This window comes from Pristis pectinata, chromosome 3 (assembly GCF_009764475.1).
Source record: "Pristis pectinata isolate sPriPec2 chromosome 3, sPriPec2.1.pri, whole genome shotgun sequence".
NCBI classification, from domain to species: domain Eukaryota; kingdom Metazoa; phylum Chordata; class Chondrichthyes; order Rhinopristiformes; family Pristidae; genus Pristis; species Pristis pectinata.
In genome coordinates this window covers 138,172,486-138,196,726 of record NC_067407.1, presented here as the reverse complement: position 1 = coordinate 138,196,726, position 24,241 = coordinate 138,172,486, and the positions used below count along the sequence as shown (strand labels likewise).

The window sequence follows — 24,241 nt, the reverse complement described above, 5'->3', positions numbered from 1 at the left end:
GACTTTATTACTCTCAAGGTCATAGAATCATCGAGTCATACAGCACAGAAACAGGCCCTTCGGCCCAACTGGTCCATGCCCACCAAGATTCCCATTTAAGCTAGTCCCATTTGCCTGTGTTTGGCCCATATCCCTCCATGTACCAGTCCATAAGTACCTTTTAAACGTTGTTAATGTACCTGCCTCAACCGCTTCCTCTGGCAGCTTGTTCCAAATACGGACCACCCTCTGGGTGAAAAAGTTGCCCCTCAGGTTCCTGTTAAATCTCTTCTCTCTCTTAAACCTATGTCCCCTAGTTCTTGATTCCCTAACCCTGGGAAAAAGACTATGCTCATTCACCCTATCTATGCCCCTCATGATTTTTTACATCTCCATAAGATCACCCCTCATTTTCCTACACTCCAATGAATAAAGTCCTGGCCTGCTCAACCCCTCTCCATAACTCAGTCCCTCGAGTCCCGGCAACATCCTTGCAAATCACCCCTGCGCTCTTTCCAGCTTAATGGCATTTTTCCTATCGCAAGGTGACCAAAACTATATACAATATTCCAAATGTGGCATCTACAACATATAACATCCCAACTTCTATACTCAATGCCCCGACTGATGAAGGCCAGTGCGCCAAACACCTTTTTCACCACCCTGTCTACCTGTGAGGCCACTTTCAAGGAACAATGTACCTGTGCTCCCAGGTCCCTCTGTTCCACAACACTCCCCAGGGCCTTACTGTTCACTGTGAAAGTCCTGCCCTGATTTGCCTTCCCAAATGTGACACCTCGCACTTATCTGAATTAAACTGCATTTGCCACTCTTCAGCCCATTTACGCAGCTGATCGAGACTTCTCTGTAAATCCTGAGAACTACCTTTACTGTCTACAACACCACCCATTTTAGGTCTTTGTTGGTTGAGGTGAAGGTGCAGGGATAAAGAATGATAATACCTTGCAAAGAGTTGAAGATTGCAAAGAGGTACATGAAGCTAAGGTTCACTGGGCCCCAGGCAAAGAATGCAAAGCCCCATGTCATCCCCAAGAGGAATGTCAAGCTGGTGACACTTCGGAGGTTGCGCAGAATCTCCTCCCGCAGGTTACGATTGGTCTTCTTCCCATTCCTTCCACAAATCTGTATTAACACCACGATAAACATGGAGATGTTCATCAGAAAGAGAACCGCAAAGTAGCAGACGCAGGTCACATAGAAGACGACACGATTGTCGATCCAGCAGCTGTAGGAGGAAAGGAGAGTAGTAGTCATGATTTCATACTTCCTCCAACACAGAAAGAGGCCGTTTGGCCCGTCTTTAGGAGGCTAAAGAAATTCGGCATGTCCCCTTTGACCGTCACCAATTTTTATCGCAACACCACAGAAAGCATCCGATCCGGATGCATCACGGCTTGGTACGGCAACTGCTCTGCCTGGGACCACAAGAAACTGCAGAGAGTTGTGGACACAGCCCAGCGCATCACGGAAACCAGCCTCCCCTCCATGGACTCTGTCTACACTTCTCGCTGCCTAGATGAAGCAGCCAACATAATCAAAGACCCCATCCACCCCGGATATTCTCCCTTCTCCCCTCTCCCATCGGGCAGAAGATACAAAAGCCTGAAAGCACGTACCACCAGGCTCAAGGACAGCTTCTATCCCAATTATAAGACTATTGAACAGACCCCAGTAAGATAAGATGGACTCTTGACCTCACAATCTACTTCGTCATGGCTCTTGCCCCTTATTGTCTGCCTGCACTGCACTTTCTCTGTAACTGTAACACTTTATTCTGCATTCTGTTATTGTTTGCCCTTGTACTACCTCAGTGCACTGTGTAATGAAATAATCTGTATGGGCGGTATGCAAAACAAAGTTTTTCACTGTACCTTGGTACATGTGACAAGTTGCCAATTTAACAATTTACCTTAAATGTATGCCCTCGAGTATTAGACATTTCGGGGAAAAAATACGGCTGTCTACTTTATCTACCCCTCTGATAATTTTACAAACTTCTGTCAGGTCTCCCCTCAGCCTCCAACGCTCCAGAGAAAACAACCCAAGTTTGTCCAAATTCTCCTTATAGTTAATACTCTCTCATCCAAGCAACATCCTGGTGAACCTCTTCTGCACCCTCTCCAAAGCCTCCACATCCTTCCTGTAATGGGGCGACCAGAACTGAATGCAATACTCCAGACGCAGCCAAACCAGAGTTTTATAAAGCTGCAACGTAACTTCCTGATCCTTGAACTCAATGCCTTGACTAATAGAGACAAGCATGCCATACGCCTTCTTTACCACCCTGTCAACTTGTTCAGATACTTTTCAGGAGCCATGGACTCAACACCGTTCATCATTCCTAAACTCCCCTGGTCCTTCTGTTAGAGAGCAAAATAAAACCAGAAAACGCTGGAAAAACTCAACAGGTCAGGCAGCACCTGAGGTAGGTGAAAAAGTACGTTTCACTTTGAAGACCCTTCATCAGAGGTTCTGGCCTGAAACGTTAACTGCTTCTCTTTCCGCAGATGCTGCCTGACCTGTCGATTTTCTACAACGCTTTCCGTTTGCATTTCATATCTCCAGCAGCTACAGTTGTTTCATTGAGAAATGAATACTGACCATGGGATTAGCTAATCAAATATTGAAACATTCGCAGCACTGGAGAATTAATTATGGAGGATGAAGTATTGGGCATAGGCCTGGAAACATAAGGACGTAGACTTGAATCACCCTGTGTGACTTCAGTAATTAACCTAAAACCATGTTCGGTTGAAATGTGTCCACGTTTTGCAGTAACCAAGGCAATATCTTGCAAACAAGTAAACAGTACAGTGCTGGAAGATGACTTGGGTGGGCTTGGCTTGGCTCTGACACTGAGTAATGCACGGCAGGATGAGTTATGCAGCATGTGGTTTAACCCCTGCACTTTCTGCACGGTTCACAGAGACAACAGCTGGCCTCCATGTATCCACATGACCAGCTGCTCCCTGCAGAAATCCGAGCTTCCAATCTCTCCTCTTCCTGACGACCAGCGATGATGCCTATTCCTGGATCTGTCACCAGAACACGGAGCACGGGGTGTTAGTGGAAGGGGGGTTGGCGGTTCACTTAAATAAGCAGCGCTAACAGTTAATGGAAGTCCAAGATCTACTGCCTGGATTATAGGGTGTGGGTTGGACAGAGAGGCTGGAGAAGCGGGGTTCTTATCTCTGGAGTCTGAGGGACAACCTGATGGAAGTTTATGAGAGGCACAGATAGGGTAGACAGTCAGTCTTTTTCCCCAGGGTAGAAGTATCAAATACTGGAGGACATCTATTTCGGGGGCAGGGGTTGGATTCTTGATGCAGGGTTTCGACCCAAAATATCACCAATTCCTCTCCTTCCCCCACAGATCTGCTCGACAGCAGATTGTGTGTTGCTCCCCACTCCGGCCTCAACAGCCACTTCAGCCCCCACAGAACCACGATGGAAGCAAATCATGTCCAGCCCCGGAGACTCACAACTCTGAAGCACCGCTGTCTGCGGCATCCTTGCCGTACAGTGACATCCCATAGAACCTCCTGTCGATTGCAAGGACGATTACCACCACCAGTGCGGGCAGGCCTGTGAACACACAAGGTGTGAGGAATATGAAGTTCTCGGAGAATAAATTCAGCCTGCACCCCATCATTCACGGGACATACGTGCAGAATGAGCAGCCACATAAAGGGAAAATCTGAGCGCCTCAGGGGAATGTATGTGTTGTGGCCAGTGAAATGCGATTCATCTGTGAAGTGTTGCAGGCGCGTTTAGCAGGTGTTCTTCTCTGCTGTGTTGCATGTGCGTTCAGTGGGTGTTAGTTAGCATTATTGCTGTAGTTATGTAGGTGCTTAGTTTGTTTTTCTTCTCTTTTCTGTATTAGTTGTTGTATTTTGACACTGGTTGTCCCCTTGTAGTGCTTTTAGCTAATGAACGTTTAGATAGAAAAACAAGAGCAAATCTGGGAGAAATAGACATAGATGAGACATGGTAACAGCACAAACTGAGGACCCCACGAGAAGGCTTCACTCTGCATCTGAGTCATGTGGATTACACACACTCAGTTATTTGTTATTGTCCTGAGGTCCCAGTGTCGCTGACAAGGCCCGCATTTATCATGCATCCCCTGTTGCCCGTGAGAAGCTGGTGATGATCCACCTTCTTGAGCTACTGCCCTCCATGTGCTGTACTATGGAGATTTCAAGGATGCAGGTCCAGAGCCCGAGTCAGGATGGTGTGTTATGGTGTGTGGTGGTGAGACGGTGTGTGATGGGGTGTGACGGGGTTTAGCGGGTGTTCTCTGCTGTGTTGCATGTGCGTTCAGTGGGTGTTAGTTAGCATTATTGCTGTAGTTGTGTAGATGCTTAGTTTGTCTTCTTCTCTTTTCTGTATTTGTTGTAGTATTTTGATGCTGGTTGTCCTTTTGTCGTGCTTTTAGCTAATGAACATTATTAAAATTTTAAAAAAGGGGAAAAAACGATGTGTGATGGTGCTTGACGGTATGTGACAGTGTGACAGGGTGTGACAGAGTGTGACAGGGTGTGACGGTATGTGACGGTGTGACAAGGTGTGACGGTGTGTGACAGTGTGACAGGGTATGACAGAGTGTGACGGGGTGTGACGGTATGTGACGGTGTGTGACAGGGTGTGACACTGTGTGACGGTGTGACATTGTGTGATGCTGTGTGACAGTGTAACAGGGTGTGATGGTGTGTGATGGTGTGTGACAGGATGTGACAGGGTGTGATGGTGTGTGACGGTGTGACGGTGCGTGGCAAGGTGTGACAGTGTGTGACGGTGTGTTACGGTATGTGACGGTGTGACAGGTGTGACAGAGTGTGATGGTGTGTGATGGTACGGCGGAGTGTGACAGGGTGTGACAGGGTGTGATGGTGTGTGACGTTTTGTGATGGTGTGACAGGGTATGACAGGATGTGACGGTGTGTGATGGTGTGTGACAGGGGGGTTGGGGTAATGGAACCTTTCATTCCTTGCAGCCACTGCCCTGGTCCCTCAAGTTAGTAATGGTCACAGGTTTGGGATGTGTAGTTAACAAAACCTCAGCAAGTTACTGCATCGCATTCCAGAGAGAACACCTTATATTCCAGTACATCTGTTTTCCATTTTACTTTCTGCACCTACTCTCAAGTGTTTTATGATCATGTGCACACACTTCAAAACCTTTCAGCGCCTCCAAGGCTTCTAACTTCTCACCATTTTTAATGCATAGCCAGCCTTGTCCTCGTTGAAATCCATTTGCCATCATTTTGCCTCTTTGCTTCATCCAAGGACATCACACTGTATTTTAATGCTTACATCTACGCTGCACATATTGGGGCCTATCCTAGATTCCATTTTTTGGATCCCATTAACCAAGCATTTAATCAATATAATGAAGTGCTGTGTCCCGGACACCATTTCTTGGAGGACGTCACATCTTGGCCATTATCCCAACTCTCTGTCTCCCGGTTAAACTTTCTTTTGTTTAAGTATCCTCTGAAATGCCGTTGACTTTGCATGACGCATTAAGCCCAATTGGAACATAAACCAATCCCTTCAAGATCTGCCCGTTGTCTCAAGAACAGGCAAAACCACACAGAAACCGGCGTAACAAGCAAAACAGAGAAAACCGATGAAACAGGGAAATGGGTGAAACAGAGAAAGAGGTGAAACAGAGAACAGATGAAGCTAAGGAAGAGGTGAAACAGAGAACAGATGAAGCTAAGGAAGAGGTGAAACAGAGGAACAGGTGGAACAAAGAAACCATAGAAACATAGAACCATACAGCACAAAACAGGCCCTTCGGCCCACCATGTTGTGCCGTCCATCAGACCACCCTCACACTATCTAACCCTTTCCTCCCGCATATCCCCCCATCCCACACTCCTCCATATGCCTATCCAACAAACTCTTGAACCTGTCCAATGTATCTGCCTCCACCACCACCCCAGGCAGTGCATTCCATGCACCAACCACTCTTTGGGTGAAAAACCTCCCTCTGACATCTCCCCTGAACCTCCCACCCATGACCTCTCATCTTGAGCATTGGTGCCCTGGGAAGGAGGCGCTGACTGTCTACTCTATCTATTCCTCTCAGTATTTTATATACCTCTATCATGTGAACAGGTGGATCAGAGGAACAAGTGAAACAGAGGGACAGGTGGAACAAAGGAACAGGTGGAACAAAGGAACAGGTGCAATAGAGAAACAGGTGGAACAAAGAAAGGAGGAACAGGTGAAACAGGGGATCAGGTGGAACGGAGGAACAGGTGAAATGGGAACAGGTGAGATGGGAACAGGTGAGATGGGAAGAGACTGAACAAAGAAACAGGTGGAACAGACGAACAGGTGAAACGGGAAAGAGATCGAACAAAGAAACAAGCAAAGCAGGTACAGGTGGAGCAGAAACAGATCAGGGCTGTGCCTTTAGCAGCAGAAACGGAGAAACCTCTCAGAGAATTGCTGGGATTCACAAGTTTCAGTGGGTGGTCACACCCAGTTTCCTGCAGGAGGCAGCGCAACGGTTCGTTCACCCGTTACTTCACAGTCTCCTCCTGACTCCGTCAACAGGCGGAAAGAAAGGAACAGACAGACTACAGAAACAGGCGGAAAAAAATGGATGCTGGTGAAACAGGGAAACCAACGTAACAGGTGATCCTCCTCGCCGACCTGACTTACCCCATCCTATGATGCAGAACTTGAGCATGTACTTCCTGATGTACGTGTTGAAGACCTTCACCAAGGCGATGTACATGTGGACCGCCTCCAGACCCATCCAGGTGAAGGTAACCAGCAGGAAGAAGTGAAGGAGCGCTGCCACGGCTCTGCACAGTCCGGCGATGTCAAACGAGGCCAGCCACCCGTCGATCAGGAAGGTGAAGTTCAGGAAGAAGAGCGAAGTGCTGAGATTCATCAGGATCTTTGAAGGGTAATCACGGCGCAGTTTCCTGGAAGAGGCAGGGCGGTGGTTAATTCACCTTTTACTGTAGGTAACTCCTTTCTGCAAGTCCTTCCATTAACTAATGTTTCATGTTGATGGAGACACAAGAGATTCTGTAGATGCTGGAATCTGGAGCAGCACACAAGACGCTGGAGGGACTCAGCAGGTCAGGCGGCATCCGTGGAAGGAGATAAACAGTCGACATTTTGGGTCAAGACCCTTCATCAGGATCAGGTCCAGGTGAAGGGGCTTGACCCAAAACGTCGACATATTTCAGAAGTGCCTACAAGGCAGGATCACTGTCTGCATCGATACACAAAATGTGCTGGAGGGACTCAGCAGGTCAGGCGGCATCTGTGGAGGGAAATAAACAGTCGACATTTTGGGTCAAGACCCTTCATCAGGATCAGGTCCAGATGAAGGGGCTTGACCCAAAACGTCGACATATTTCAGAAGTGCCTACAAGGCAGGATCACTGTCTGCATCGATACACAAAATGTGCTGGAGGGACTCAGCAGGTCAGGCAGCATCTGTGGAGGGAAATAAACAGTCGACATTTTGGGTCAAGACCCTTCATCAGGATCAGGTCCAGATGAAGGGGCTTGACCCAAAACGTCGACATATTTCAGAAGTGCCTACAAGGCAGGATCACTGTCTGCATCGATACACAAAATGTGCTGGAGGGACTCAGCAGGTCAGGCGGCATCTGTGGAGGGAAATAAACAGTCGACATTTTGGGTCAAGACCCTTCATCAGGATCAGGTCCAGATGAAGGGGCTTGACCCAAAATGTCGACATATTTCAGAAGTGCCTACAAGGCAGGATCACTGTCTGCATCGATACACAAAATGTGCTGGAGGGACTCAGCAGGTCAGGCGGCATCTGTGGAGGGAAATAAACAGTCGACATTTTGGGTCAAGACCCTTCATCAGGATCAGGTCCAGATGAAGGGGCTTGACCCAAAATGTCGACATATTTCAGAAGTGCCTACAAGGCAGGATCACTGTCTGCATCGATACACAAAATGTGCTGGAGGGACTCAGCAGGTCAGGCAGCATCTGTGGAGGGAAATAAACAGTCGACATTTTGGGTCAAGACCCTTCATCAGGATCAGGTCCAGATGAAGGGGCTTGACCCAAAACGTCGACATATTTCAGAAGTGCCTACAAGGCAGGATCACTGTCTGCATCGATACACAAAATGTGCTGGAGGGACTCAGCAGGTCAGGCGGCATCTGTGGAGGGAAATAAACAGTCGACATTTGGGTCAAGACCCTTCATCAGGATCAGGTCCAGATGAAGGGGCTTGACCCAAAACGTCGACATATTTCAGAAGTGCCTACAAGGCAGGATCACTGTCTGCATCGATACACAAAATGTGCTGGAGGGACTCAGCAGGTCAGGCAGCATCTGTGGAGGGAAATAAACAGTCGACATTTTGGGTCAAGACCCTTCATCAGGATCAGGTCCAGATGAAGGGGCTTGACCCAAAACGTCGACATATTTCAGAAGTGCCTACAAGGCAGGATCACTGTCTGCATCGATACACAAAATGTGCTGGAGGGACTCAGCAGGTCAGGCGGCATCTGTGGAGGGAAATAAACAGTCGACATTTTGGGTCAAGACCCTTCATCAGGATCAGGTCCAGATGAAGGGGCTTGACCCAAAATGTCGACATATTTCAGAAGTGCCTACAAGGCAGGATCACTGTCTGCATCGATACACAAAATGTGCTGGAGGGACTCAGCAGGTCAGGCGGCATCTGTGGAGGGAAATAAACAGTCGACATTTTGGGTCAAGACCCTTCATCAGGATCAGGTCCAGATGAAGGGGCTTGACCCAAAATGTCGACATATTTCAGAAGTGCCTACAAGGCAGGATCACTGTCTGCATCGATACACAAAATGTGCTGGAGGGACTCAGCAGGTCAGGCAGCATCTGTGGAGGGAAATAAACAGTCGACATTTTGGGTCAAGACCCTTCATCAGGATCAGGTCCAGATGAAGGGGCTTGACCCAAAACGTCGACATATTTCAGAAGTGCCTACAAGGCAGGATCACTGTCTGCATCGATACACAAAATGTGCTGGAGGGACTCAGCAGGTCAGGCGGCATCCGTGGAAGGAAATAAACAGTCGACGTTTCAGGCCGAGACCCTTCATCAGGACTGGAAAGGAAGAGGGCAGGAGCCAGAATAAGAAGGTGGGGGGAGGGGGAGGAGCACACGCAGGGAGGGGAGAGGTGAGTTCAGGTGAGAGGGGGAAGGTGGGAGGGGGAAGATGTAATAAGCTGAGAGGTGATAGGTAGAGGAGGCCGAAGGCTGAAGAAGGAGGAATCCAGTAGGAGAGGGCAGTGGACCATGGAATAAAGGATGAGGGAGGGGAGGAGAGGAGATGGGCAGGTCATCAAGGTGGGGGAAGGGAGCCACAGGAATAAGGGAAGACAAAGGTTTGGGGGGGGTGGGGGGGAAGAAAAAGAAGGGGAGAGGTTACTGGAAGTTAGAGAAATCAATGTGGAGGCCATCAGGTTGGAGACTCCCAAGGCGGAATATGAGGTGTTGTTCCTCCAACCTGTGCTTGGCCTGCTAATAGTACAGCTTTATGGTTAGGCTGCATCTGGAGTTCTGCATTTGATTCTGGTCACCCCATTACAGGAAGGATGTGGAGGCTTTGGAGAGGGTGCAGAAGAGGTTCACCAGGATGCTGCCTGGATTAGAGGGCATGTGTTAAAAGGGGAGGTTGGGCAAACTTGAGTTGTTTCCTCTGGAGTGGTGGAGGCTGAGGGGAGACCTCACAGAGTTTATGAAGTTATCAGAGGCATAGATAGAGTAGACAGCATCTTCTTCTCAGGGTCGAAATATCTAATACTAGAGGACGTGCATTTAAGGTGAGAGGGGGTAAGTTCAAAAGAGATGTGCGGGAAGTGGTGGGTGCCTGGAATGCGCTGCCAGGGGTGGTGGTGGAGGCAGATACGATGGAGGTGTTTAAGAAGCTCTGAGCTAGGCACATGGACGTGTAGAGAACAGAGGGATATGGACATTATGTAGGCAGAAGGGATTCACTTTTTATTGGCAGCTTAATTAGTTCAGCACAACATCGTGGGCCGAAGGGCCTGTTCCTGTGCTGTACTGTTCTATGTTCCATGTTATTGTTCTTCTTAGATTGTAATAGTGACCGTGTTTCAAGGATGCTTCATTAACTTTAGACATCTTACTTAAAAAACAAAGTCAGAAGAAGAAAGATGTGTGGATTTCCACCAAGTGCTCCGGTTTCCTCCCACTTCTGGTTGGTGGGTTAGTTGGCCACTGTAAGTTGTCCCCAGTGTAGGTGGGTGGTGGGACAATTGGAGAGAGGATGAACGGATCAATGTGTGTCCCTGCCCCCACCCTTTAACCCCTTCCTTGCCCCAGCCAAGCCCGTCCACGACCATGAGGACACATCGCAACATCTCCATCCACAAACGATCTGCTGGAGGAACGCAGCAGGTCGAGCAGCACCTGTGGGAGTAAAGGAGAACTGCCAACGTTTCGGGTCGAAATCCTGCATCAGGAACCTGAAACACTGACAATTCTTCTCCCCTCTCCCCGCAGATGCTGCCGACCCGCTGAGTTTCTGCAGCAGGTCGCTCATTGCTCCAGATTCCAGCATCTGCTGCCTCTGGTGTGGACAGAAGCTCCATCACTCACTCAAAGGCCACGTAGGTTAGGAGTGTGGTCGCTGAGAAGATGGCTGAGATCCCACATCCGATGTGGGTGATGAAGGTCAGGATCTTCGTGTTAACCGCATCGATCTGTTGGGCTGTCCCTGAGATGTCCTGCGAGAGGAGAAAACCAATGATAAATACAGAACAACCTCAGACTGTCATTTAATCCTAGACCGTACCCTCTTCCTCCAGGTGAAAATGTGGACAGGACAGTATGCATGGTGTACAGTACAGAATGGAGTGATCCTTGACCGGAGAATTGGCTTCCTGACATTAAATGGTGACCAAACACCGGGAGTAGGAGCAAGAGAGGCGATTTAACCTCCTGACCATTCCCTCATTTGGAAGATGGCATTAGAGTCATAGAGTTATACAGCACGGAAACAGGCCCTTCGGCCCAGCTGGTCCGTGCTGACCAAGATGCCCCACCCAAGCTAGTCCCATTTGCCAGCGTTTGGCCCATAACTTTCTAAAACTTTCCAATCAATATACCTGTCCAACTGCCTTTTAAAGGTTGTTATTGGACCTGCCTAACCCACTTCCTCTGGCACATACATACTGCTCTTTGTGTAAAAAAGTTGCCCCTCAAGTTCCTCTTAAATCTTTCCCCTCTCACCTTAAACTTATGCCCTTTAGTTCTTGATTCCCCAGCACTGTGAGAAAGACTGTGTGCATTCACCCTATCTATGCCCCTCATGATTTTATACACCTCTGTAAGATCACCCCTCAGTCTCCTACACTCAAAGGAATAAAGTCCCAGCCTGTCCAACCTCTCCCTATGACTCAGTCCCTCAAGTCCTGATGACATCCTTGTACATCTTTTCTGCACCCTTTCCAGTTTAATAACATCTTTCCTACAGCAGGGTGACCACAACTGAACACAATACTTCAAGTGTGGCCTCACCTGTGTCCTATACAACTGCACCGTGACCTCTATACTCAGTGCCCTGACTGATGAAGGCCAGTGTGCCAAAAGCCTTCTTCACCACAATTGTGCATATTTTACCATCTCAAGACATCCCACATCACGATACCCAGTGAGATACAATTCATTGTTTCATGTTTCCTTACAACCTGGAAGGAGAACATTTGGCACATCAGGCCCAACATGTGGTTGTGCTGGAGAGAGTGCAGAGGACATTCACCAGGGTGGTGCCTGGATTGGGAAGTCAAATTGGTGGGAAACTACACCCAAGACCAGGCTGGCTGGCACAGGGACAGGTTCCCAGCAATCTCAGCCAACAGAAGACACACCCATTTGATTTGGTTTTGCAAGTTCCTGTCCCCTCAGATTCTTCTTCAGAGAACAATTCACACCAACAAGGAAGCTGCAGCTTCAGAACAGAAAAACAACTCAAGCCTTCAACTCCCACTCAAAGAACCATTGATTCCTAGGTCATTTGGCCCATTCTGACTATGCTGGCCCTTTGTTCTGCTCTTGCCCTCATCCTGCAGATAACCCCCAAGTATCTAGCGTTCACCCCACTTACCAGCAGTACTCCGAAGTGTGTGAGGTGATTGCACAGGCAAATGGTTTCACTGACACTGGACCTTGGATCAGCATAACACCCATGGGTGCTCCATCCACCACTTCCATCTGAAAAAGTAGGAGTTACAAGGTATGAAAATGCTGCTAAACCCTACCAGGCTCAACAGGTTGGATGCAGGGAGCTGTTTCCCTTGCCTGAGGTATCTAGAACCAAGGATTACCATCACAGAATAAGGGATGGGACTATAAGGCCATGACCCTAAGATATAGGAGCAGAATTAGGACATTCAGCCCATCGAGTCTGTTTCGCCATTCAATCATGGCTGATTCTTTTTCTCCACCCCATTCTCCCGCCTTTTCCCTGTAACCCTTAACCCCCTTACCAATCAAGAACATAGATACACCCAATGACTTGGCCTCCACAGCCGTCTGTAGCAACGAATTCCACAGATTCACCACCCTCTGACTGAAGAAATTCCTCCTCATTTCAGTTCTAAAGGGACGTCCCTTTATTCTGAGGCTGTGCCCTCTGGTCCTAGACTCTCCCACTGATGGAAACGTCTACTCTATCCAGGTCTTTCAGTATCTGACTGGGCAATTTCAGAGGATGGTCCTCACACTCCGGGGCTTCTCGTGTCACTGACAGGACGGGACAGGGCTGGAAGATCTCCTTCCTTGAGGGATGTTAGATGTTTTAATATTTTTAATAAGAATCCCACAGTTCAACGCTCACCATCGCTGAGATTAGCTTTCTAATTCCAGTTTATTTACAGGTACATGTACAGTACAGGAAAGGTTTAGAGGGATATGGGCCAAACGTGGGCAAATGGGAGCAGCTCAGGTAGGCAACTTGGTCGGCATGGACCAGTTGGGCCAAAGAGCCTGTTTCTATGCTGTATAACTCTAGGGATCTGTGGGAGTATTGTTTAAAGATAATCATCAGTAACATCAATGTGTTGTAAATGGAATGTATTGACTTGACAGCACAATGAATGTAAAGAAAGATGTGTACTGATTTTATTCTATTTCTTGAGTATATTTCTAACAAAAAAAATATTGGTATTGGTTTATTATTGTCACATGTACCGAGATACAGTGAAAAGATTTGTTTGTGTGCCATCCAGACATCATTCCATACATAGAACGTAGAACATCGAACACTACAGCACAGTACAGGCTTTTCAGCCCACAATGTTGTGCCAACATTTTATCCTTCTCTAAGATCTATCTAACCCTTCCCTCTCACATAGCCCCCCATTTCTCTATCACTCATATGGTTATCTAAGAGTCTCTTAAATGTCCCTAATGTATCTGCTCCACAACCTCTGCAGGCAGTGCGTTCCACGCATCCACCACTCTCTGCATAAAAAACTTACCCCTGACATCCCCCTTATACCTTCCTCCAATCACCTTAAAATTATGTCCCCTTTTGTTAGCCGTAGGTACATTTAGGTAGTAAAAGGAAAACAGAATGCAGTATATAGTGTTCCAGTTACAGAGAAAGTGCAGTGCAGGTAGACAAATAAGGTTCAAGGGCCATGATGAGGTAGATTGAGATATCAAGAGTTCATCTTTTAGCGTACTTTGAAATTAAAGAAATTACCCAGTCCAGCTGAGATGTGACTCCAGGCCACCAATGCAACTGCTCCACAACTCAGAGAGGGATGTGCAATAACTGACGGCTCTGCCAGCAGACGCTGTGTCTCATAAATGAAGAAAAATTGTTCCAAGAGTTTATCTCGTTTGGTCCCATATCCTTTCTCCTCGGTGTAAACATCACCAATAGCTTGTCATGGTCCAACCATGTGGACACTACGGCAAAGAAAGTGCACCAGCACTTCTACCTCCTCAGGATGCTAAGGGAAATCGGGGTGTTCCCGTTGACCCTCACCAATTGTCATCGATGCACCATAGAAAGCATCCTATCTGGATCATTACACCTTGGTATGGCAACTGCTCTACTCAACACCACAAGAAACTGCAGAGAGTTGTGGACACAGCTCAGCACATCACGGAAACCAGCCTCCCCTCCATGGACTTTACACTTCTCGCTGCCTCGGGAAAGCAGCCAACATAATCAACGACCCCACCCACCCCGGTCATTCTCTCTTTTTCCCGCTTCCATTGGGCAGAAGATACAAAAGCCTGAGAACATGTACCACCAGGCTCAAGGACAGCTTCTATCCCGCTGTTATAAGACTATTGAATGGACCTCTTGTACGATAAAGATGAACTCTTGATCTATCAATCTACCTCGTCGTGACCCTTGCACCTTGTTGTCTATCTGCACTGCATTTTCTCTGTAGCTGTTACACTATATTTTGCATTCTGCTATTGGTTTTCCTTTTGTACTACCTTGAAATACTTATGTATGGAATGGTCTGTCTGGATGGCAGGCAAACCAGACTTTTTCACTGTATCTCAGTACATGTGACAATAGTAAACCAGTTACCAATTAATCCACATTAACATTCCTTTCCCCACTGAAACTCAACTTGTCCACCTTCTTGCCTTCTAAGAACCGAACGAGTCCTTCAGTCCATAACAACCAGCAAACACCCCTTGACATTAATCCTGCTTTATTTTAACAATGGTCTTGGGAAATGGGTTCCGCACATTATTTCCTGCTGCGTAACTTTCTGAGTTGTTGTCAGGGTGTCAAACACTTGGGTTTACATCTGCTGTGCTATGGAGACTCTAGTCTTAGTTCAGGACAGTTGGCAAATGGCAAATACTTACTGTTCAGAGTTAAGTCCCAGAAAGCACAAAGCGGCTTAAACTTTTCCTGTTAAAAAGACAAGAAGCAACTTCTCAGTTCATCACAGCTTTGAAAATAACATTAAATGTGCACTAACATGGTACCTTTTGCAAACTTCGAGAATGTTAACAGCAAGTAAAGTACAAACTATAGGATGTGAAGGTCATGACGGATGATCTCAGTAGTGGGAGAGTCTCGAAGGAGGAGACATGGTGACAAGATAGTTATAGGATCTGAGGGCACAACCTCAGAACAAAGGGATGGCCCTTTTGAACTGAGATGAGGAGGAATTTCCTCAGCCAGGGGGCAGTGAATCTGTGGAATTTGTTGCCATAGAGGGCTGTGGAGGCCAAGACACTGGGTGTATTTAAAGCAGAGATTAATAGGTTCTCGATCAGAAAGGGGATTCAGGGTTATGGGGAGAAGGCAGAAGAATGGGGTTGGGAAAAATATCAGCCATGATTGAATGGCGGAGCAGACTCGATGGATTGAATGGCCTAATTCTGCTCCTATATCTTAGGGTCTTGCGGTCTAAGATTAGCGGATGGTCATTCAAAGCAAAGGTGTGTAGGAACCTTTTCGGGCAGGCACAGTAGTGTAGTGGTTAGCATAACACTATTACAACGCCAGTGACCCGGGTTCAATTCCTGCCGCTATCTGTAAGGAGTTTGTATGTTCTCCCCGTGTCTGCGTGGGTTTCCTCCAGGTGCTCCGGTTTCCTCCCACATTCCAAAGATGTACGGGTTAGGAAGTTGTGGGCATGCTATGTTGCCGCAGGAAGCGTAGTGATACTTGTAGGCTGCCCCCAGAACACTCTACGCAATGATGCATTTCACTGTGTGTTTCGATGTACATGTGACTAATAAAGATATCTTATCTTATCTTGCAGAGGATCGTAAGTCTCTGGAGTTGTCTACCCCAGAGGGTTGTAGAGGCTGGGATCACTGAGGAAGTAGATACATTTTTGAAAGATCAGGGAATCGAGGGCTGTGGGGAACTGGTCCAAAAGAGGAGATGAGGCCTGGGGTAGAACAAGCCATGATCATATTGAAGGATGGGACAGGCTTGAGGGGCCAAATGGCCTACTCCTGCTCCTATTTTCTTCCAGTGGATAATAATTCTGCACAGCAAGGTCCCAAAAATACCAATGACAGAATATTGGGTTGATGGATTAATATCGACCAGACCACATGGGCCCTTGTTGAGCTCTGTTGGAATATTTAACTCTGAATATTGATTTACAACCACATCCTATTACTGCAATTTTTGGGTTACCAATGATGGATTCTGGCCATTTATCTGTCTCAGTTTGTCATATGATTGCATTTGTTACATTAGTAGCCAGAAGATCCATTCTATTTAAATGAAAAGATCCTAAACCTCCAACTACATTACAATGGTTTTCCCAAACTAGTTTAAACTTAGAAAAAATTAGGAGTGGTACTGTTGATTAGGAGTGGTACTATTACTATTGATCCTTCGGTTAATTCTGAAGAAACTTGGAGCCCATTTATCCAGCACTTTCATATGATGTAAGTTGACCTTTCCGAATCCTTCTCAATAATTTTCTATTCGAATATAGAGGAGCGGAGTTAATGACAATAATTTTTTTTAATCGATGAAATACGACAGCCCAGCTTTTGTTTAGTTGGTATTGGTATTGGTTTATTATTGTCACTTGTACCGAGGTACAGTGAAAAATTTGTCTTGCATACCGATCGTACAGGTCAATTCATTACACAGTGCAGTTACGTTGAGTCAGTACAGAGTGCATTGATGTAGTACAGGTAAAAACAATAACAGTACAGAGTAAAGTGTCACAGCTACAGAGAAAGTGCAGTGCAATAAGGTGCAAGGTCACAACAAGGTTCTTTGTTAGTTTGTGTTTATTATTACCATTCATTTTGTTTTGTTACTTTTTTTTAGTTTGGGGCTTGTTTTTCTCATACAATCAAATTTCTTTTAAATCTTTTTCATGTTCAATTATTAAGAGATTGGGAGGTTCAGATTACATATTTTTACTCTGTGTGTTTGTATACGTTAACTGTTATTACTGTTATCCTGATCTCTTTATATCACGTGTATAATTACTACTGTTATGTATATCGATTTGAAATGAATAAAAAGATTGAAAAAGAAAGAAAGGAATATTTAACTCTAGTTCACAACAGCAGTGACGAGTTTTCAGTAGCCAGTCAGCTGTTACTGACAATATTAGGAGTGTTACACAAGAAAGTAGGAGGAGGAGGAAGCCACTCGGCCCTCAGACCTGCGCCACCATTCAGTATGATCATGGCTGATCTGTGCTGGCCTCAAGCTCCTCTTCTGTGCCAGTTCCCCACAGCCCTCAGTCCCTCGGTCTTTCTGAGTGACCTTTGTGGCAGCACAGTTGGGAGGCCAATGCTGGGGTCAAATGTGACACCAAGCTTGAACGTAGAACAGTACAGCACAGAACAGGCCCTTCGGCCCACAATGTTGTGCTGACACAGCTAATCCCTTCTACCTGCAGAAGGCCCATATCCCTCCATTTTCCTCTCGTTCATGTGCCCATCCAAGCCCCTCTTAAAAGCCCCCAATGAGTTTGCCTCCACCACCCTATCAGGCAATGCATTCCAGGCATCCACCACTCTCTCAGTAAAGAAAGTGCCCCTCACGTCTGTTCTGAACCTACCCCTTCTGGTATTGGATCGCTCAATAATGGGAAGAAGATATTGCTTGTCCACTCTATCTATGCCCCTCATAATTTTATACATCTCCAGCAGATCACCCCTCAGCCTCCACCGCTCCAGAGAAAAGAGCCCAAGTTTGTCCAGCCTCTCCTGATAGCACATGCCCTCTAATCCAGGCAGCATCCTAGTAAACCTCCTCTGCACCCTCTCTAAAGCCTCGACATCCTTCCTGTAGTGAGGTGACCAGAATTGCACGCAATACTCTAAATGCGGCCTAACCAGAGTTCTATAGAGTCTGCTCCGCTTTCCATGTGTGGAAAGGCATGGCAATGAAGACATGGGTTTGAGACTCATTTAAACGACGTCCCCGTCACCTCCTCTCTTCCCAGCACTGAGTAAATCTCTGCTCATCCACCACTGGATGTTTGGCAGGGAGCCTGCAAGGTTTTTGAGCTCATCCTTAGTGGAATGTTTTTCTTTAAGATGCACCATAGAAGGCATCTTTTCTGGATGTATCACAGCTTGGTACAGCAACTGCTCTGCCCAGGACTGCAAGAAACTGCAGAGAGTTGTGGACACAGCCCAGCGCATCACGGACACCAGCCTTCCCTCCTTGGACTCTGTCTTTACCTCTCGCTGTCTTGGTGAAGCAGCCAACATAATCAAAGACCCAACCCACCTGGGACATTCTCTCCTCTCTCCTCTTCCATCAGGTAGAAGATACAGGAGTCTGAGGGCACGTACCACCAGGCTCGAGGACAGCTTCTATCCCACGGTGATGACTATTGAATGGTTCCCTTATACAATGAGATGGACTCTGACCTCACAATCTACCTTGTTGTGACCTTGCATCTTATTGCACTGCACTTTCTCTGTAGCTGTGACACTTTACTCTGTACTGTTATTGTTTACCTGTACTACATCAATGCACTTTGTACTAACTCAATGTAACTGCACTGTGTAATGAATTGACCTGTACGATCAGTTTGCAAGACAGGTTTTTCACTGTACCTCGTTACAAGTGACAATAATAAGCCAATACCAATACCAAGGATGTTGTCTCCTTCTAGAGGGGGAATGTAGTAGATTGGTGAGGCAATTTTTTAAATGTTAAGCGTCAGGGAAGCTGATCGAGATCAGCAGAGAGGCACTGCAGGGCAGTGAGTGATTGGACAGTGAGAGACAGACAGGGTGACCAACTGACTCTTGGACCAGCTGGGAATTCTGGAGAGGAGGAAGGGAAGGGCGCCACGGTAGTGTAGCGGTTAGCGCGACGTTATTACAGCGCCAGCGATTGGGGTTCGATTCCCGTCGCTGTCTGTAAGGAGTTTGTACGTTCTCCCCGTGTCTGCGTGGGTTTCCTCCGGCTGCTCGGGTTTCCTCCCACATTCCAAAGACGTACGGGTAGGTGAATTGGGCTTAAAATGGGCGGCGCGGACTAGTTGGGCCGGAAGGGCCTGTTACCACACTGTAAAAAAATAAGTTCGGAAGCAGGGGACTGGAGAAGTGGCATCTGGCTGTTACCTTCGCAGGGATGGGTACATGCTTAGAGCAGGACTGAAGAGCTAAAGCTCATTCCTGGGACAAGATATGCCAAAAATACTGCCAATGCTGCAGTAGTACAACGTCAGCCAGAAGATTCTGAAATTGTGTCGCAGCACTGCCAGTAACCTGCAGATGGCAGAGGTGAGCTGCTCCACCATCTTTGACTGCAGCGGCACCCACTGATAATTGCTGGCATTGAATCACCAGACGAACGAGAACTGGTCGACCAGAGCAGAAGGCCAGATATTCAATAACCAGGCTAGTGAGGGCTTGTTACTGAATAACCAGCCTTGTGATGGCTGATTTACCTCACAAGCTGTCTGGAGGAGAGACGAGAGACTGCAGATGCTTGAATCTGGAGCAAAAGACAAACTGCCGGAGAAACTCAGTAGGTCAGGTAGCATCTGTGGAGGCAGAGAGATGGTCAATGCTTCAGGTCCTGATGCAGGCTCTCAATCCAAAATGAGGACATTCCCTCCGCCTCCACAGATGCTGCCTGACCTGCTGAGTTCCTACAGCAGTTTGCTTCTTAAACTAGTCTGGGGCACTAACTAAACTAAAAGTTACTGAATAACCGGGCTAGCAATGATTGGTTTACCAAATACCCAGGGCGCCCATACAGATCTTTCTTGTGACTGGTTTCACCAAAATGACAGAACATCTCTATGCAAAAGATATATTTCACTGTGTGTTTCGATGTACATGTGACTAGTAAAGACATCTCATCTTATAAACACCTGGTCACCACCAAACATACTGAGTTATAGGGAGAGGTTGGACAGGCTCGGACTTTATTCCTTGGAGCGCAGGAGACTGAGGGGTGATCTTATAACGGTGTATAAAATTATGAGGTGCATGAACGCACACAGTCTTTTTCCCAGGGAAGGGGAACTAAACACAGAAGGGCATAGGTTTAAGGTGAGAGGGGACAGATTTAAAAGGGACCTGAGGGGCAACTTCTTCACGCAGAGGGTGGTGCGTATGGGGAACGAGCTGCCAGAGGAAGCGAATGAAGCAGATACAACGACAACAGTCAAAAGACATTTGGAGAAGTACATGGATAGGAGGGGTTTAAAGGGACATGGGCCAAACATGGGTATATAGGATTAGCTTGCTATGTTGGTGCCGGAAATGTGGCAACACTTGCGGGCTGCCCCCAAAACTCTGTGTGTTTCGATGTACGTGTGACTCATAGATATACCTTGGTCGGCATGGATGAGTTGCGCTGAAGGGCCTGTTTCCATGCTGTATGACTCTATGTACATTTCTAGAAGATAGGTGAGGGCAAACTAGTGTTTTGGCACAATGTTCTTCATGGCTGAACTGCTGGGGACGTAACCAATGCAGTTGATAGATCAGATATACCCAATACTCTTATGTACACACTTCATCTGTACACATGTCATTTATGTTATCTCTTCATCAGTCAGGGCAATGAATACAGAAGTTGAGACATCATGTTACAGCTTTACAAGACGTTGGTGAGACCGCACTTGGAGTACTGTACGCAGTTCTAGTCGCCCAGCTATAGGAAGGACGTCATTAAGCTGGAAAGGGGGTTTAAAATGGGTGGCGCGGACTCGTTGGGCCAGAAGGGTCTGTTACCACGCTGTAAATAAAATTTTAAAAAAAGATTCACGAAGATGTTGCCAGGACTGGAGGGCTTGAGTTATAAGGCTGGATAGGTTGGGAGTTTTTTTTCCCTGGAGTGCAGGAGGCTGACCTTATAGAGGTTTATAAAATCATGAGGGGTGTAGAAAGGTGGATCACAAGAGGCTGCAAATAGTGGGATCTGCAGCAACACACAAAACGGCTGAGGAACTCAGCAGGTCAGACAGCGTCTATGAAGAGATATTTCCCAGTTTCTTAACTTCCCTCCACAGATGCTGCCTGACCTGCTGAGTTCCTCCAGCGTTTTGGGTGTCAGTAAGATGGATGCTCACAGTCTTTCTCTCAGGGTAGGGAAGTCTAAAATTAGAGGTGAGAGGGGAAAGATTTAAAGGGGACCTGAGGGGGAAGTTTTTCACACAGAGGGTGGTGGGTCTATGGAACGAGCTGCCAGAGGAAGTGGTAGAGGCAGGGACAATTACATTTAACAGGCACTGGGACTGATAGGAAAGGTTTAAAACACAGACCAAACACATGCAAATGGGGCTACCTTCAATGGGCAGCTTTGTCGGCATGGACGAGTTGGGCCGAAGGGCCTGTTTCCGTGCTGTATGTCTCTATGACTCTCAAGCAAGGGAGTGAAAGGATACCAGCAGTAGACGGGCAGGCACGGTAGTGTAGCGGTTAGCGTAACGCTCTACAGCGCCAGTGACCCGGGTTCAATTCCCGCTACTGTCTGTAAGGAGTTTGTACGTTCTCCCCGTGCCTGCGTGGGTTTCCTCTGGGTGCTCCAATTTCCTCCCACACTCCAAAGACGTACGGGTTAGGAAGTTGTGGGCATGCTATGTTTGTGCCAGAAGCGTGGCGACACTTCCGGGCTGCCCCCAGAACACTCTACGCAAAAAGAAGCATTTCACTGTGTGTTTCGATGTATTGGTTTTGGTATGTACATGTGACTAATAAAGAAATCTGATCTTATGAGGAATGACAATTACAATCAGTCAGCAGTGACCTGCTTAAATAATGAACAGGTCTGAGAATCCTTACTCCTGCTTCTGATACGTGTGTGTTCGAAAGGAATCTGGTTATACACTTCAAACACTGATGAAGGGGCCTGGGGACTAGGAGGAACGGGAGAGGTGTCTGCGTACAATCTTGTGGGGCTCAGTAACACCTCAAAAAGGTGAGGAGAAAATTTCATTAAAGACAAGAAGATTGACACCACTGATATGGAAGGAATGAATGGTGCAGCTTGTAACGAGCTTGCTGCCACAGGCCAGTCATACCTCAGGGTTCCTGTGTTTGATGCGGATCCTGACAGGTTCGGAGAGGTTACTGATGGTGATGTTCCCCACACTACTCGCCACCACAAAGCTCTGCAGGGAGAATCCTCGCGGGTCCTGTCAAAGCACAGAAGTCCCCGTCAAACGGGCAGCGTGACACAGGGTCAAAAAAGGTGCTGATGGGCTCCGGGTAAGGTGCTCAGAGGAGGGGGGTGAGGGGGAGGGGGCTGAAGAATCCCAAAGGCACCAAAAGACGCAGAGGCAGAGAGGGAGGAAGGGAGGGGGGAGAGAAAGAGGGGGTGAGGAAGAGAGAGGGAGAGAGAGAGAGACCGGAAAGCTAAACAGAGATAAGAAAGCCATATCCAATAGGAAGGATGAGATTTGTTGCCCTGTTTGTACTAACAGTCTCTACGTCTCTTCCAACTCCCGTCCACTGCTTTCTCTCTCGCTCTCTGTCCCTCTTTTACCTCTCTCTCCCTCTCTCTCTGTTCCTCCTAACTCATTCTCTCCAGTTCCCTCTCTCCCCCTCACTTTCTCTCTCTCTTTCCCTCTCTCTCTCTCCATTTTCTCTGCCTCTCTCCCTCTCTCCCTCACTCTCACTCTCTCTATTTCCCTTTCTCCCTCTCCCTCTCCCTCTCTCCCTCCCTCTCTCTCTCCCTCTCTCTCCTTCTCTCTCCCTCTCTCCCCCTCTCTCCCTCTCTCTCTCCCTCTCTCCTCTCTCTCCTTCTCTCTCCCTCTCTCCCCCTCTCTCTCTCCTCTCTCTCCCCCTCTCTCTCTCTCCCTCTCTCTCTCTCCCTCTCTCCCCCTCTCTCTCCCTCTCCCTCTCTCTCCCTCTCTCTCTCCCTCTCTCTCTCCTCTCTCCCTCTCTCCCCCTCTCTCTCTCCTTCTCTCTCTCTCTCTCTCTCTCTCTCTCTCTTTCTCTCATTTTCTCTGTGTCTCTCTCTCCCTCCCCTCCATTTCCCCCCATTCCCCTCTCCCTCACAGGTATCCACAGATGATGGAGGGGGATGGAGCTGCAGTTGAGACAACCTGAGGAAGAGTCCATGTTGGCCTCCTTCCAACTTTGAGCTCACTGAGAAGAAGCACATTCACCCACAACTTCAGCCCTGGTTACCACACTAGACCTGCCTTGTCAGGTAGTGAGAGTGTGTGCTGCCCCATCCCTGTGTTAGTTCCTCTGAGCTCAGGGGAACCAAAGCTTGGGAGAATACCCCACATCGTTGTTACTGTGTTCAGAGATATCGACTGGGATAAATTTTGAGCCAAGTATTCTTTTTACCCCACTGTGGGGGGAATAAGGACATGGGATCAGAGTAAATGGGTGGTTGATGGTAGGTACAAGACTCAATGGGCTGAAAGGCCTGTCTCCGTGTTGTATGACTAAAATAAAGGCTTCCATAGTGCAAAGGTTGGGCTAATAATGGAGAGACGGAAAATTAAAATCCACACAATTGGGATTTAGTTTTTAAAAATGCATCTAGAAATAAAAAATAATGGGTTCAACATCGGGTGACCCTGAAAGCATTGGTTTGTCACTATATCTCAACAACTTCACAAAGGTCCTGTAGGGGAGGAGACTTGTTGTCCTTACCCAGAGTGGTCCATAAGTAATCCCCATCCACATCAGAATGCTGGACTGTTTAACTGCCTGTGACTGATGGAGCCCAGGGTAACTAATGGATGGACAACACACATCAGCCTTGCTACTCCAGGGAATGGATTAAGGAAAAAGGTAGCCGTGCTTCTTGCAAGGATGAGGGAGTGCAGTGAAGGTTACTAAGTTGGGGTTCCACTTCTCCATTTCACCTTTCCTCTTGGGCAGGGCTAGGTCTTGATATCCCCTGTGTGTGCAAGAAGCTGCAGAGAGTCGTGGACCCAGCCCAATCCATAACAGATACATCCCTCCCCATCATCGGGAGTATCTACAGGAGGCGCTGCCTCAAGAAGGTAACATCTGTCATCAAAGATCCCCACTATCCGGGCCGTGCCATCTTCTCGCAGCTACCATCGGGCAGGAGGTACCGAAGCCTGAAGTCCCACACCACCAGGTTCAGGAACAGCTATTTCCCTTCAACCATTCGGTTCTTGAACCAACCAGCACAACCCTTATCACTACCTCACTATAGCAACACTATGACCACTTTTCACTACAATGACTTTGCTTCTTCTTGTTCTAATCGTGTTCTTTCTTGTAAAAATTGTGAATAATTTATGTTTAATTTATGTTTTTCTTGTGAATGTTGTGTATC

The 24,241-nt window shown here is 47.4% G+C and overlaps 1 protein-coding gene across 1 annotated transcript in view; it reads right to left on the bottom strand.

The window, feature by feature from the left end:
- The window catches only part of adgrg6 (adhesion G protein-coupled receptor G6), a 125,206-nt gene that overhangs the window by 15,384 nt on the left and 85,581 nt on the right, over positions 1-24,241 (bottom strand). The window contains exons 18-24 of the mRNA XM_052013013.1: positions 21,996-22,109; positions 14,869-14,914; positions 12,131-12,237; positions 10,624-10,751; positions 6,679-6,947; positions 3,483-3,585; positions 942-1,225 (exon numbers count right to left, since the gene is read on the bottom strand). Coding sequence (XP_051868973.1) covers positions 942-1,225; positions 3,483-3,585; positions 6,679-6,947; positions 10,624-10,751; positions 12,131-12,237; positions 14,869-14,914; positions 21,996-22,109 — 1,051 coding nt within the window. The remainder of the gene's footprint in view (positions 1-941; positions 1,226-3,482; positions 3,586-6,678; positions 6,948-10,623; positions 10,752-12,130; positions 12,238-14,868; positions 14,915-21,995; positions 22,110-24,241) is intronic.